The sequence below is a fragment of the Taudactylus pleione genome, unplaced genomic scaffold (genome assembly GCF_031769625.1).
Source record: "Taudactylus pleione unplaced genomic scaffold, aTauple2 ptg000479l, whole genome shotgun sequence".
NCBI classification, from domain to species: Eukaryota; Metazoa; Chordata; class Amphibia; order Anura; family Myobatrachidae; genus Taudactylus; species Taudactylus pleione.
The window spans coordinates 5,391,261-5,404,836 of record NW_028284881.1 but is presented as its reverse complement, the minus strand read 5'-3'; the positions used below and the strand labels follow the sequence as shown (position 1 = coordinate 5,404,836).

Genomic DNA, 13,576 nt, shown 5'->3' with positions numbered 1-13,576 from the left:
ATTCAGCCGCCCTTTGTTCCACCTGTGGCGCCTTGGGATTTGGCTGTGGTCCTGAGGGCTCTCCAAGGACCGCCGTTTGAACCACTGGGCTCAGTGGATCTTAAATGGCTAACAGCTAAGACTGTTTTCCTTCTGGCCATTGCTTCGGCCAGACGTGTTTCTGAGTTAGGGGCTCTTTCTTGTAGACCCCCTTTCTTGGTTTTTTATGGGAACAGGGCAGTGCTCCGCACTCGGCCCGAGTTTCTTCCCAAAGTTGTTTCCCAGTTTCATGTTAACGAGGAAATAGTTGTTCCGGCCTTTAACTCACCGGGTCTTTCCGTGGGTGAGGCCTCTTTGGATGTTGTGCGGGCCTTAAGGACTTACGTTGACCGCACTTCTTCGTTTAGGAAGTCGGACGCTTTGTTTGTCCTCTATGGCTTCCGTAAAAAGGGTTGGCCTGCTTCAAAGCAAACTTTGGCAGCCTGGATCCGTATGGCTATTTCTGAAGCTTATCTTCATGAAGGCCTACCGGTCCCTCCTTCTCTGAATGCTCATTCCACTAGGTCTGTGGGTCCTTCGTGGGCAGCTCGACGTGGTGCCTCGGCAGTTCAGATCTGCAAGGCTGCTACGTGGTCTTCTGTCCATACCTTCGTGAGGTATTACAGGTTTGACACCTTCGCCTCTCAGGATGCTTCCTTCGGGCGGCGGATTCTCCTTTCTGCACAGGAGCGTCCCCACCCTTAAAGGATACTGCTTTGGGACATCCCCAAGGTATCCTGTGGATACCCTATGGACCCTGAAATAGAAAATATGAGATATGGTAAGAACTTACCCTTGTTATCTCTATTTCTACGAAGTCCATAGGGTTCCACAGGACTCCCGCCCTGTCGCACCTGTGCTGCAGATGGGCTTTGCTCTGGTCACCGGTTTTCCGTCTCCCTCTGGTGAGAATGTGATTCTTGTATGTGTCCAGATCTTTGTTCTCTCTCTTCCTTCTCCTCCTCCGGCCTATGGCTTGGTAACTAACTGAGGTGCCTTGGCCCGGGGGCGGGGTATAGGAGGGGGACCTAGTGCATCCTGGGAGGCTGAAAGCTTAACTCTTTGGTGCCCTGCGACTGACGTCACACCTATACCCCCAAGGTATCCTGTGGAACCCTATGGACTTCGTAGAAATAGAGATAACAAGGGTAAGTTCTTACCATATCTCATATTTTCACATCATTTATGCTAAATGAACAAACTTAAATCTTATACTTTAAAGCTTATTAAACCTTTTATGTGAATATGTAATGTGTAAGTATGCGGGGTGTGATGTAAAGACGCTAGTTAACTTGGGGCAGATGCGTGCGCATGAAGCTAATAAACAGCGTTTTCATACAGGATCTTATGCATTCGCTAATATGCGACTAGTTAACAGCGCAATTGTGCGTATTAATGTGTGTTTGAGAAATGGTGCACTTAAATCTCACTTAAACTAAGTGAACACCTAGCAGTGTGGAATGCTGAGCCTTATAGTTCCATGACTCGCTCATGCCCCAGCAGCCCCCACCCTTTTCAGGCTCCAAAATACTGGTCTTTGTTCTCCCAGGGCCTGTGTGGATGCAAATTAGCACAGCTACAAGACCCAAACCTCAGATAACACTCTTGGCTTTGAAGGTATTTTATTGTAGGAAGCCTGCTAATGTAAGGTGCTACAAACAACCCTCTTGCTGTAGTCGAGCAGGGCCACCTGGAGTGAGAGCAGACGTTATGTCCATGAAGCTTGTCTACACAGGCTAGTTGTCACGTGGCCATTTGCTCTGTTTAGCTAATGCAATCCAATTTTGACATACTGTACAGCCATTTCTGAAATATATCCTTTAGGGGAGTTATAATAATATACACTTTATCCAGAGCACCCAAACTACGTAAAGTCATGAAGTGGGCTTTTGGTGAATCGCCGTAACTTATGGCGATGGTCACAGATGCAATCGCATGATGCTAATCATAATTTCGCCACATGTACTAAAATGTGAGTTTATCTAAAATGTCGCTTAGGCGGCCATTCGCAAAATGGCGTCTTGCGATCTAATTTCCAAGATGGCGTCTTGCGGCCAGTCGCAAGATGGTGTCGCTGCGATTCAATTTTAAACTGATCTTGTCTCAGCCAATAATCCAGCTTCGACAATATATTATGACCCTATTATACTTGGTAGAATAATGGACTGGTCGAGGGACGGAGATGCAAGACAGTGGGTTCAGTTGGAAAACCATTCCGCCTCTACTGATCTTTCACTATAGCCGTGGAGATCCAGGGTGTCTACTTTAACGCATCGATAGGACCTACCTTGGTGAGGTGGTACAAACTGAGGAGACATACATGGATTACTTCTCCCTTTTCACCTTTAACCCCTCTCTGCGGCAACACCGACTCCCCCCCTCCCCCCCAGGGTGCATCTGGGGCGCTCTTTCGTATTTGGTCACAGCAGGGTGTCTCATGGGTCGGCCAGCTGGTTGATTCTGGGAGGATCCTGCCTTTTGGTTCTCTACAGCCTAAATGGGCGTTGCCAGCTGCTGAGATTTGGCATTATTTGCAACTCAAGCACTTTGTTCAAAGCCGTGAAATGCGATTGGCCTGCAGTGGACCATTGACCCTTTTTGAAGACATGTGCCTGGCACCTACACGCCCATCACACCACCTTTCTACATGTTATAAATTTTTAATTTGAACATATATATTCGGAACCCCAAAATTTCTTGGTGATTGGGAACGTGATGTGTCCTTTAGTCCCCAGGATTGCCATAAGATTTTTGCTAACTCCTTTGCTAGTTCATTTAGCTACTCAGTTATTGAGACCCAATATAAGGTAGCTTCACATTGGTATAGATGCCCCCAAATTTTGGCGAAAATGTTTCCTAATGTGCCTAATAGCTGTTGGCATTGCAATTCCGCTGAAGGTTTGCCTTTACATATCTTGTGGGAATATTCAGCCCTACACCCCTTTTGGGAGAAAGTCCTTACTCTCTCTGCATCAGTTTTGGTTTGTAAAGTCCCCTCTGACCCATCCTTTTGGCTCTTAAATCTATACCTTGACCCCTAGTTACTTACAAAAAATCCCTACTTAAATTCATCAATTGTGCTGCAAAGGCAGTAATTCCTGTCCATTGGAGGTCCATAGTACCGCCCTCTTTGAAGGAATGGTTTACTAGAATAGACCTATATATGTATATGGAGGATCTCCATCTCGGAATAGAGAAAAATAAGGAATTCTTCTCTACCTGGTGCTCTTGGCTTGAGTTTAAATAGTCTGCGATTTATAAGTCTGCATTGGTTTGAGTTCTTGGTGCATTAGGCAGGTTCCCTACCCTCCTTCCTGCCCTTTTCTCCCTCCCTTCTTCTTCTCTTGTGTTTTGTCCTGTCTTTATTTGTAATATGTTTTTCTTTTTCTTTCTTTGTTTTTATAATATGTTATTATATGTTGTTTAATTCATAACTGATATTTAGTTGCTACCAATTATTTCGATATCTATATTTGATTGTATGTACTATTCAAGGCAATAATCTGCTGATATTAAATATCTTTCTGTTGCTAGAGATTATATTTGCTTTAAAATCAAAAAATATATATTGCAAAAATATAAAAAAAACAATATAAAATAATTCAACCCACAGTACAGGGACGAAAAACAAACGGTGAGTTGCTGACTGTGAATGCACTGGAGACAAGCATAGTGCAGGGTGATAACCAAGAGGGTGGAGGTTTGGGTGTAAAACTGGAAGGGGACATGGGAAGAGATGAGAAGGAGGACAGCGGATGTGAGTTAAGAGTGTGTGAAGAGTTGGTAGGCTTTAATAAATAGGTGTGTTTTCAGGACACGTTTTCATCCCTACAGACTGATGGGGGAGAGAGTTGCTGAGTAGGGTAGCAGCACAGGAGAAGTCTTGGATGCTGGAGTGGAAGGAGGTAATCGTCGGCAAGGCGACAACCTTACTGTTGTATCTTTGTTTCCCCAGAGCCTTCCATCAGAGATTGAAGTAAAATATAAAATGGCAGAGTGCTATACAATGCTTAAACAGGACAAAGATGCTGTTGCCATATTGGATGGAATTCCTTCCCGACAAAGAACCCCAAAGGTATTATTAACCCCATTATTTATCAGTTTAAGAACATTTTTCTTTCTGGTATATTATTTTGCTTTACTTTTTTTCTGCCTCTCTTTTAGATTAACATGATGTTAGCCAATTTGTACAAGAAGGCTGGGCAGGAACGTTCAGCTGTGACGAGTTACAAGGAAGTGTTGAGGCAGTGCCCACTGGCACTCGATGCCATTTTAGGTACAACTGAACACTTAATTTTAGTGGCTTCTGAAGCAATTGTAAAGCATAGGTCCCATAGTATTCACAATGTATATTCTAATGCACAGGTAGGCAGTCTATGCTGCAGCATTTTTTCTGCAAGTACAAGTTTCAGTCAATGTCAGACAAGTCATGCTGGAACATGTAGTTCTAAATCAGCTACATGTTGTCTAAGCTAGCTCACTCCAGCGATCAGCAATCATTAGCTGTTGAACTTCAAATCATAGCGAGAACTTTTAGGTTAAAACTAAAGAACTAGAAAAAAATATATATTTACACAACACCTGGTGCTAATCAAATGGCAATTATTATAACTCAATATTAATTTTATCAGCAATGAAGCTGTTTAATTAATCATAGCAGCATAACGCCATGTGAACCCGTGACAGCTCACCAATATACACGTGTAGAGCAAACTAAAAATACATATATACCGTAGGTGATGTGCTAATTAAAAAGAGATCCCAATGTGGCAGAACAATCAATCAGAACACCATCATTCAGATTTCTTAATATTTAAAATTTTATATTACGCATAAAACATCATACACACATACATACATACATATAACATAAGAACATTATAGTCTTAAAAACATCTATTACTGACAATTACATACGAAAAAATAAATGAATAAAATCTATAAGGTTACATATGCCAAGTGACTAAAAATCCATAGCAGTTGTTGAACAAGAAAAAAATTTTTTTGGTTGCTACTATATATTTTTAGTCTCACCACGGTGAGGGTTTTAGAAGCAAAGTTTCTGTAAGATAAACTGACGTTGCTGGATGGAAAGGATCCTCCTAGAATACACGTTTTATGAGATGCTGCTCCAATTTGAATATATATAAGTTGCAATATTAGAAGATCTGTAGCCCATACATGCTTTTCCAAGGTGATCAGTGTTAACTCCGGTTGGGCGTTTTACTCACAGTCTCACGGACCACAGCCCAGGGAGGGACCGAGAACTTAGCCTGCTTTGTGGTCACGTCTCCCGTCACTTTGAGATCTTAGTATGCGGCAAGGTAATCCACTCTCCGGCCAGGCACCGCCTCCATCTCTCTGGGTCACCACTCCACCAAAGTGCACAGTCCACCAGTAAATAAAGATGGTTTCCAGTCAATAAGGAGGGCTACAGATGTCACTCAGCAAAAGTCCTTTTGTAAGTCACAGGTAATTCCCTAACATGTTTCGCTCCATCAACGGCGGCTTTATCCAAGAGGTCCGTGGGACTGTGAGTAAAACTCCCAACAGGAGTTAACACTGATCACCTTGGAAAAGCATGTATAGGCTAAAAATGTTCTAATATTGCAACTTGCATATATTCAAATTGGAGCATCAGCTCATAAAACGTGTATTCTAGGAAGATCCTTTCCATCCAGCAACGTCGGTTTATCTTACAGAAACTTTGCTTCTAAAACCCTCACCGTGGTGAGACTAAAAATATATAGTAGGAAACAAAAAAAATGTTTTCTTGTTCAACAACTGCTATGGATTTTTAGTCACTTGGTATTTGTAACCTTATAGATTTTATTCATTTATTTTTTCGTATATAATTGTGTCAGTAATATATCTTAAATGTCTAAAAATATCATGTTCTTATGTTATATGTATGTATAATGTTTTATGTGTAATATAAAATGTAAAATATTAAGAAATCTGAATGATGGTGTTCTGATTGATTGTTCTGCCACATTAGGACCTCTTTTTAATTAGCGCATCACCTATATATGTATTTTTAAAACTAAAGAACCACAGGTTAAATGCATTAGTCTATTTTGGTTTGTTTAATTATTTGAATGCTTTTATTTTGTTTCAATAGCAAATTTTTGAATTCATTTCTTTTGTTCCAAGTAATGTACGTTAAGGTGTCACATGCCTCGCTTTCAGCGAGTTATTGTTCCACCTTTTGTACTTCTCAGCAAGGCATGCATTTCACCTCCTATTTAACAAAAGCCATATTTGGGAACTATTGACTTCTTTTACCATGGATATTTTTATCTGCATGGAAAAGAAAAAATATAATATATTTGGATCTTGTAGTGCAGTGAAAGTTGGAGCGAAGCTGTGTATTTATTGAAGGATTAAAAAAAAAAATAATACAGTACCAAATAGGGTTTAATTAGAAAGCTCTCAGTAGAGAGATGCTGTGTTTTGATTGATCCATGGGCATACAGCAAGATGTAATATTAGAAAAGGATCTCCGCAAACTGAAATTAATAGTCCTACATCCTGCCAGACTAAAACTTTAGCATTGTCATAGAATACTGAGTAATATGTACACAGCAACATAATGTCTGTTATGTGTTCCTAGGTTTGCTGTCTCTTTCTGTGAAAGGTGCAGAAGTAGCATCTATGACTCTGAATGTTATTCAGAGTATTCCCAACCTGGATTGGCTTTCTGCCTGGATCAAAGCATATGCCTTTGTACACACTGGGGATAACACACGAGCAATTAATACAATCTGGTAAGAAGCCTCTCTTTTAAGATAGCTGCCTAGTCATCTCGCTCACTCCTGTGATTGTTGTAAATGTACAAGAGTGCAATACCTGAGGAAACAAATATATCTGAGGACGGTCTTCTCTATAAAGAAAGAAAACTTCCAGACCCTATATTTTTTGATGACTGTATTAGCTTTTGAAATCCTTCCATAGGACAAAATATCCGTAGCCATATCCGTAAATTCTGCATCAATAGACGACAAAGACACAACTTTACACTTACGGCCGCATTCAGTTAGCAACGGTAATTAACAGCGAGCTAATTGGTCAGCCGGGGCTATTCAACAGCCCACAATAAGCCCGCAGGCTGTACTTAACACAGATTTCTGTTCGAGCCGGAGGGAAGCTCCATCAGAAATCTGTGGTAAGTGCCCTCAGTGCAGGTGGCGCAAACATGTTCACTCCAGATACTTCTCCCAGAACCTATGGAGATAACGTGTGTTAGCTGCTATTTTACCGTACGAGGAAGAGGGGTTATAGTTTAATAGCCTCAGGTGTAAAAAGCCAGAGACTACAACCCTTTTCCTCACTGTTAATTAACGTCGCTAATTGAATCCGGCCCTTAATATAACACCCAGGATAACATTTGTGTTTTATTAGAATTCTGTAGCCTGTGCTCAGTAAGGCACAAGGGATTCCCTTAATCTATAGCTTATGTATATAGTGTGTAAGTTTGTTAATTTGTATACAGTGGTTTTAAAAGTGTTCACTTCTTTTTTTCACATTTTATTTTCAAACGCCCTGGGAGAAAAATGGATTCATTTGCGAATTATTACCACTGAGCGAAGCCTAAGAAGGGGCACATTTATTATAATTTGCGGTGTGCCCCTGAAAATTAAGAATCCTTATCGTGGTATATATCAATAAAGATTCTTTTGTCAGTGGAATGTATTACTCTAAATTACCGGGCCACTGGTCCCGATAAGAGCCCGTGTCCTGTGATTAGCAAGAAGTGATCACATATGCGATCACTTTACTTCCAGGTTTGGACCCTGGCCGGTCTACTAGATATGCACATGTTTCTGGTTACGCATGCGCTTCGGAATCACTTCCAGCCAATCGGAGAGGGAAGATCCCTCTCCTGTATAGCTGCCCTATTGAAAGTAACAAGACTGACACCATCTCAAGTTGGCATAGCACCCTCTTAAAAAAACTATTTTATGGCGACACCTCCCCCAATGTGTCGAGAGTTTGTTTTTTATTTATTTGTCTTTCATTAAAACCACTCCTATATGTCTTATGCTGTATGCTGTGGGTAATTGCCTTGGTGGAATAACAAGTCCTACCTCTGCTGCCTACTCCACACTATATTTCTTTAAGCCTGTTTTTTTATCTCCATCCATGTTACTATCTATATCAGGCCTGGCCAACCTGTGGCTCTCCAGCTGTTGTGAAACTACAAGTCCCAGCATGCCCTGCTACAGTTTTGCTATTAAGGAATGCTAAAACTGTTGCAAGGCATGCTGGCACTTGTAGTTTCAAAATAGCAGGAGAGCCACAGGTTGGTCAGGCCTACTCTATATGGACACGTTTTCTGGTCCCTGAAGCCGAGAAATATCCTCCTACAATTATGCCATCACCATGGTAGCTATAATATTCGCAGTTTCAGCACCAAACATAATACCCAGTGATAAGGCCATAGGCCTTCCTCCATTTGTCAAACTCCAACAATTTTTTTTGTTTGAGTTCATCAACAATGGTATCCTTATTGCCACCCTCCTATATTGTGCTGATCTATGTATTACTCTGGGTATTGTTTTCCCATAGATAGTTTCTGAAATCTTTTTTATTTTCATAAAACATTATAGTGAATTTTTAGAAATCAGAAAGGTTTATGGAAGAGGTGCAGAAAAAAAAGCATGAGGGGTGTGTATATGCCAATCGGAAAACTTGTGCGCTGTCTTGGAGTTATGCTTGACTACTCCCTTTCCTTCAAACCACACATTCAGTACCTCTCGCAGTCCTGCCGTTTCCATTTCAATATGCAGCGAATGACTCACTGGTGCGTGCGATGGTTTGCACACACTGGACGTTGTGCCGATTTGTCGTCGGAATTATGCAAATCGTCCAATATATCGCCTGTGTACCCAGCTTAATACTGTGTACTAGCTTTACTCACCTGTGCATGATTATAGAAATCCAGAAAACATGGCCTGTTGGTGGTACTTGAGAACTGGAGTTGAGAACCTCCTGTTTTGCACTATTGTCATATCCTTTTTTTCAATACCTGTAGAATCCACCATTCCGGAAGCTATGTGGCTAAGATTAATTGTGGGTATAGAGTGACTAAAAGTAGGTTTACTAGGGATGCCAGGGCAACAAATGATTGAGTGCAGGACAAGCACCCTTGAGGAGTCACCCTGTCCAGAGCTGTGTAAGAGTCTTGACAACGACCAAATTACAAAGACTGATATTTGAAAGTATGTGTTGTAGTGAGGAAGAGAGAGATTTTTATAAAAGCCGTCGCTTTGTAAATATAGCCCAATGTATTACTATGGAGGTAGCAGATCATGTGCCTGAATTCTCAGTTATTCTATATATCTTAATTACACTTAATTTCCCTGTATATTTTTCATCTTAAAACACAAGCCTCTCTTCCCAGTTCCCTGGAAAAGAAATCTTTACTGAGAGACAATGTGGACCTCCTGGGAAGTTTAGCAGATCTCTACTTTCGAGTAGGTGATAATAAAAATGCCATCCTGAAATTTGAGCAGGCTCAGATGCTGGACCCTTATCTGATTAAAGGTAAGGATCTGCTCCTAGTGTTTCAAGTTTGTTTTTTTTGTGTGTGTATTAAAGAATGCATTTTCTATGGAGAATTAAAAAGGGGGGGGGTGGCTTTTAATTCGCTATAGTTGGGCAGATGATGCTGTGGTGGTAGCTTGCATTTATGCATATTAGACCTTATGCAGAGTTGTACATAAATGCAAGGTGTGTGTGTGTGTGCACTCATCCGCTTTGTGGAGCTCCCTGGGACTGCAGGGAGACGAGAGATGAGGCAGCAACAGCTCAGCCTTGCTTCTGTATAGACGGATACTGCTTGCAGAGCTGGGGGCGGGGCAACATCACGGACAGTAAGCTGGACAGTAAGAGAGCTAATAGAGGCATGCCTCTGAGTATTGGGGGCATGCCTTGAGCACTGATGGACACTTTGGATGTGCACTGCAGTGTTTAGAGATCAGAGCTCAGTCAGTAGCGGCAAGAGAAGACCGTGATGCAGGTAGGAGAATCAATGGACACTGAAGCTTAGTGTAGTAAGGGGAGAGTTACAGTGAGTAGGGGGTGAGCCATCGACGTCACTGCTGTGTACAGGGGTTGGAGGAGGCAGCCAAAGAACAGGAGTACGTCAAAGCAAATTGTGCTTAAAAAAAGCTGGCGAAAACTATAGTGCATGTTGCGAGCTGATGATTATTATGGGAGCAGGCCGTGTCTGATTTGTCTAATGCTTCTAAGACACATTCATTAATGCAATGAAGTTAAACTGCTGTCACTGTGAGTGTACAGATTACTTGTTTATCAAAAATAAATACTCTGTTTGGGAAGGAGATGGCTGCCAATATGTTTATTACTGTTGACTCTAAAAACTATGAAATGTTATATGTGTGTCTTGTCCAATTAGTATTTCACATGCTCCAAGCAACTTATTGTCTGCTCTATACGTCCATTTACTGTAAGGTGTATGAATTGTATACTCCCAGTGAGTCACATCCTGCTACTGTATGGGGACCAAGGTTGGGAAAAAAACAAGATGCAGTTTTTTTTTTTTTTCCAACCCTGATGGTTACTGAGGCGCATTTGCTACCTATGCAGAATTGGTCACATCGCACGTTTGCCGTTAACTCAGAATAATAGCACAATGCTATTTTTTCCCCCATTGTGCTAATTCCGTATAGTCAATTTTACATTTTAGGACTGTATTTTCCATTGGTGAAAGCGGACTTTTTTTGCCCCCAAAAAAAGGCAACATTTTCGCCAAAAAAACAGGCGAAAGCGGCAAATGGGCGAAAATGGAGAAAAAAACTGGAGAAAAGTTGTCTCCATCCCAGACCATGAGAAAAAATAAGGCAAAATCCCTATTTTTGGCTAAATATGTGGGGATTTCGTTCAGAACCCTTTGGACACCCCCCCCCCTAATGATAAATTAGTGAAAAAAAAATTGTAAATTGCGTACTTTGGCGAAAAACGACCGCACAAATACTGCACATAAGTATGTCAAAAAATCCAGGTCATCATTTTTATAGTAGATAGAACAACAACAAAATGATATAGATCATATATTTTTACGGCTGTCCAAGTTCATAGACCTTGAATGTGTTTTTCTTTGTTTTTTTTTAAACGCAAGATGAAATCTAGTGCTGTATTTATCCAGAGTGGTGTGAATTGAAACATTTGAGCACATTGTACATTGTAAATCTACATATAATTGTGATCATATTGGGACCCAGCAGGTAGTGCCATGATAAATAAGGTTTAAGTGTGAAAAAAAAAAAAAAGAGTCCATGGATGATTGGATATTACACATTATGAGTCCACATACACCTATCCTCACATCTCACCAAACGGCACAGACTATGTGACTTAGCCACACCAAGCATCTCACCAGAGTCTTTTTCACAAAATATGCGGCTTATTTTTTTCATTAATGCAGCAAAAGTACAATGCAAGGGTACCCTAAATACTAAAGCTGGCATTTCATGTAGCTTCTGTGTCTGGCTCAGTCTCTAATCTGGGTATAAAGGCAAAATACAGAATGCCAATAAGAGTGACCTGCGCCACATATCATTCGGATTTTTCATAATTTTTAGTATATTGTGCCTAGTTTACAATAAGCAACTTTGTATGATGCTATGATGCAAAATGTGAAAAAGTATGAAGTACAGGAATCGCTACCCATAGCCTAAGTGGCGCCAACTGTCCTGCGCCATATGCTGTAAAAACACTAGGAGAATGAAGACACACCTGTAAAACACCAAAAAAACGATTTTTACTTCTTTAGTATGTTCAATGTTGTCATTCTGTTTCCGTATTTTTTTTTTTGTCTCTTGAATCTTAAGTGCACCAAGTACATGCAGTTTCCTTCGTATACTGTATAGCAAGAAGCACATATAACAATTTTTAGTTTTTTATTTTTAAAACTGTATTTGATTTAAATTTTTTTTTTGTCCCTTATGGATGACATTATTGTGACTATACCTCCTCTTACCCTAAGCAAACAGATAGCAGAGGAAATTACCACCCAATGATTTAGTGTTGACCAGCTTCCAGGCTGACTGCCTAAAGCACCTGCACAGCTCTGAAGCTATAAAGGGAATGGACTCGGGGTGATAAGTGATATAAGCAGTGGTGCACCTAGGGGGGTTCTAGGTACCAAGAACCCCACCACCTGTACTGAAATCACAACCCCTTGTGGCAGCATGCTCAGTATTGCTAGCCATAGAAGGCATCGCACGGCTCCTCCATCTTGAGGAGTGCAGATCTTGCCCCCACAACAACCTCTGCGTGATCTGCGCTTTTGGACACTGAGCTTCATTCAGATGTGGACACAATGCTGATATTGAGCAGTTACCACCCGACCGAATGTGTCACGGTCGCATTGCGCACGTAAGTTACCTAAGCAAAGCCGCTCACAGTGAGGATTTCTTTGCAACATGATTGACAATCAAGGACAGTTTGGGGGTCTTTACAGGGAGTGGCGGCAAAAACGTAGGCATTCACAGCTGTTTTCTGGGTGTGTCTTAGCATACTACTGCCATCCTGTATGCAGAAAACTTGGCGCCAGTGTCTCCGTACCCTAGGCCATATTGCGCTTCAATAGGTCACACAGATGGTCGATTATAGAAGGATCTGCGACCACCGCTGCATGTTGGAGCGCAATTGCTTGGATTAGCATATTTTCGCACAGCAGCCGCGTACGTGATCGCCGCTGCGCTTGCATTGAATTGGGACCACTGTTCCTGGTCCCCTCTGCTGCGGACAGCAGCAGTGGAAATTGTGATAAGAGTATGTATTAACTAAGCACCTGCATCTCTCTCCTCATTGTATGTCTCTTATCTATGTGTCATCCCATTCCAGTCACCCGCCCCCTCCCCCTTCTAGGTATGTATCTCTGTCCCATGCTTACTCACCCATTGTTTATACAAGTCTTCTATTCTCTCAGCTCATCTGTATCACAGGCCTCTCCCACCACTACCATAATGGCCTCCCGATAGCAACTGTGCCGGTGCAGATTGGAATTATTTAAAACAAATAACAACAAATGTTTAAAAGTTTTTATTCATTTAAAAAATGTAACAGGACAGGTATTGTGGTTGTACAAGTGCTGCCGAATACTTATAAACACCCCACTCTGGAAATCCTGTGTTTGCCCCTGATAAGGGTTACATGATTGGCGATATAAAAGGTGTACGGCTTCCTCTCATTCTCATTTTAGGATAGATTGTGTCCTCATGTCACTGATGACCAGCTGCTTTATATTTATTCCAGGGAAAAGCAAAGAAGGCCAACCTGTGGCACAGACGTTAGGGGCAGAGCCACTCTTTAGCAGCACAGTTTTATGTCAGATGGGAGAAGTGTCATATATTAAGAATGCTTCATTCCCAGCACACCTGCATATATATTATTCAAATACATCTTTAGCTATTCTGAAGTCATCTATGTTTTTATCTGGCCAATATCAAAGACCACCCACAATGGTGTTTTATATTTGTGATGGTGATTATTCTGATTACTGATATTATGTAGAAGAAGAAGCAAATAT

The 13,576-nt window shown here is 41.3% G+C and overlaps 1 protein-coding gene across 2 annotated transcripts in view; it reads left to right on the top strand.

Annotated features, from left to right (window-relative positions):
• ANAPC7 (anaphase promoting complex subunit 7) overlaps positions 1-13,576 on the top strand; it is a 55,830-nt gene that overhangs the window by 27,082 nt on the left and 15,172 nt on the right. For both annotated transcript variants that reach the window (XM_088449196.1, XM_088449197.1), the window contains 4 exons: positions 3,974-4,093; positions 4,183-4,294; positions 6,632-6,785; positions 9,422-9,564. In XM_088449196.1, coding sequence (XP_088305322.1) covers positions 3,974-4,093; positions 4,183-4,294; positions 6,632-6,785; positions 9,422-9,564 — 529 coding nt within the window. The remainder of the gene's footprint in view (positions 1-3,973; positions 4,094-4,182; positions 4,295-6,631; positions 6,786-9,421; positions 9,565-13,576) is intronic.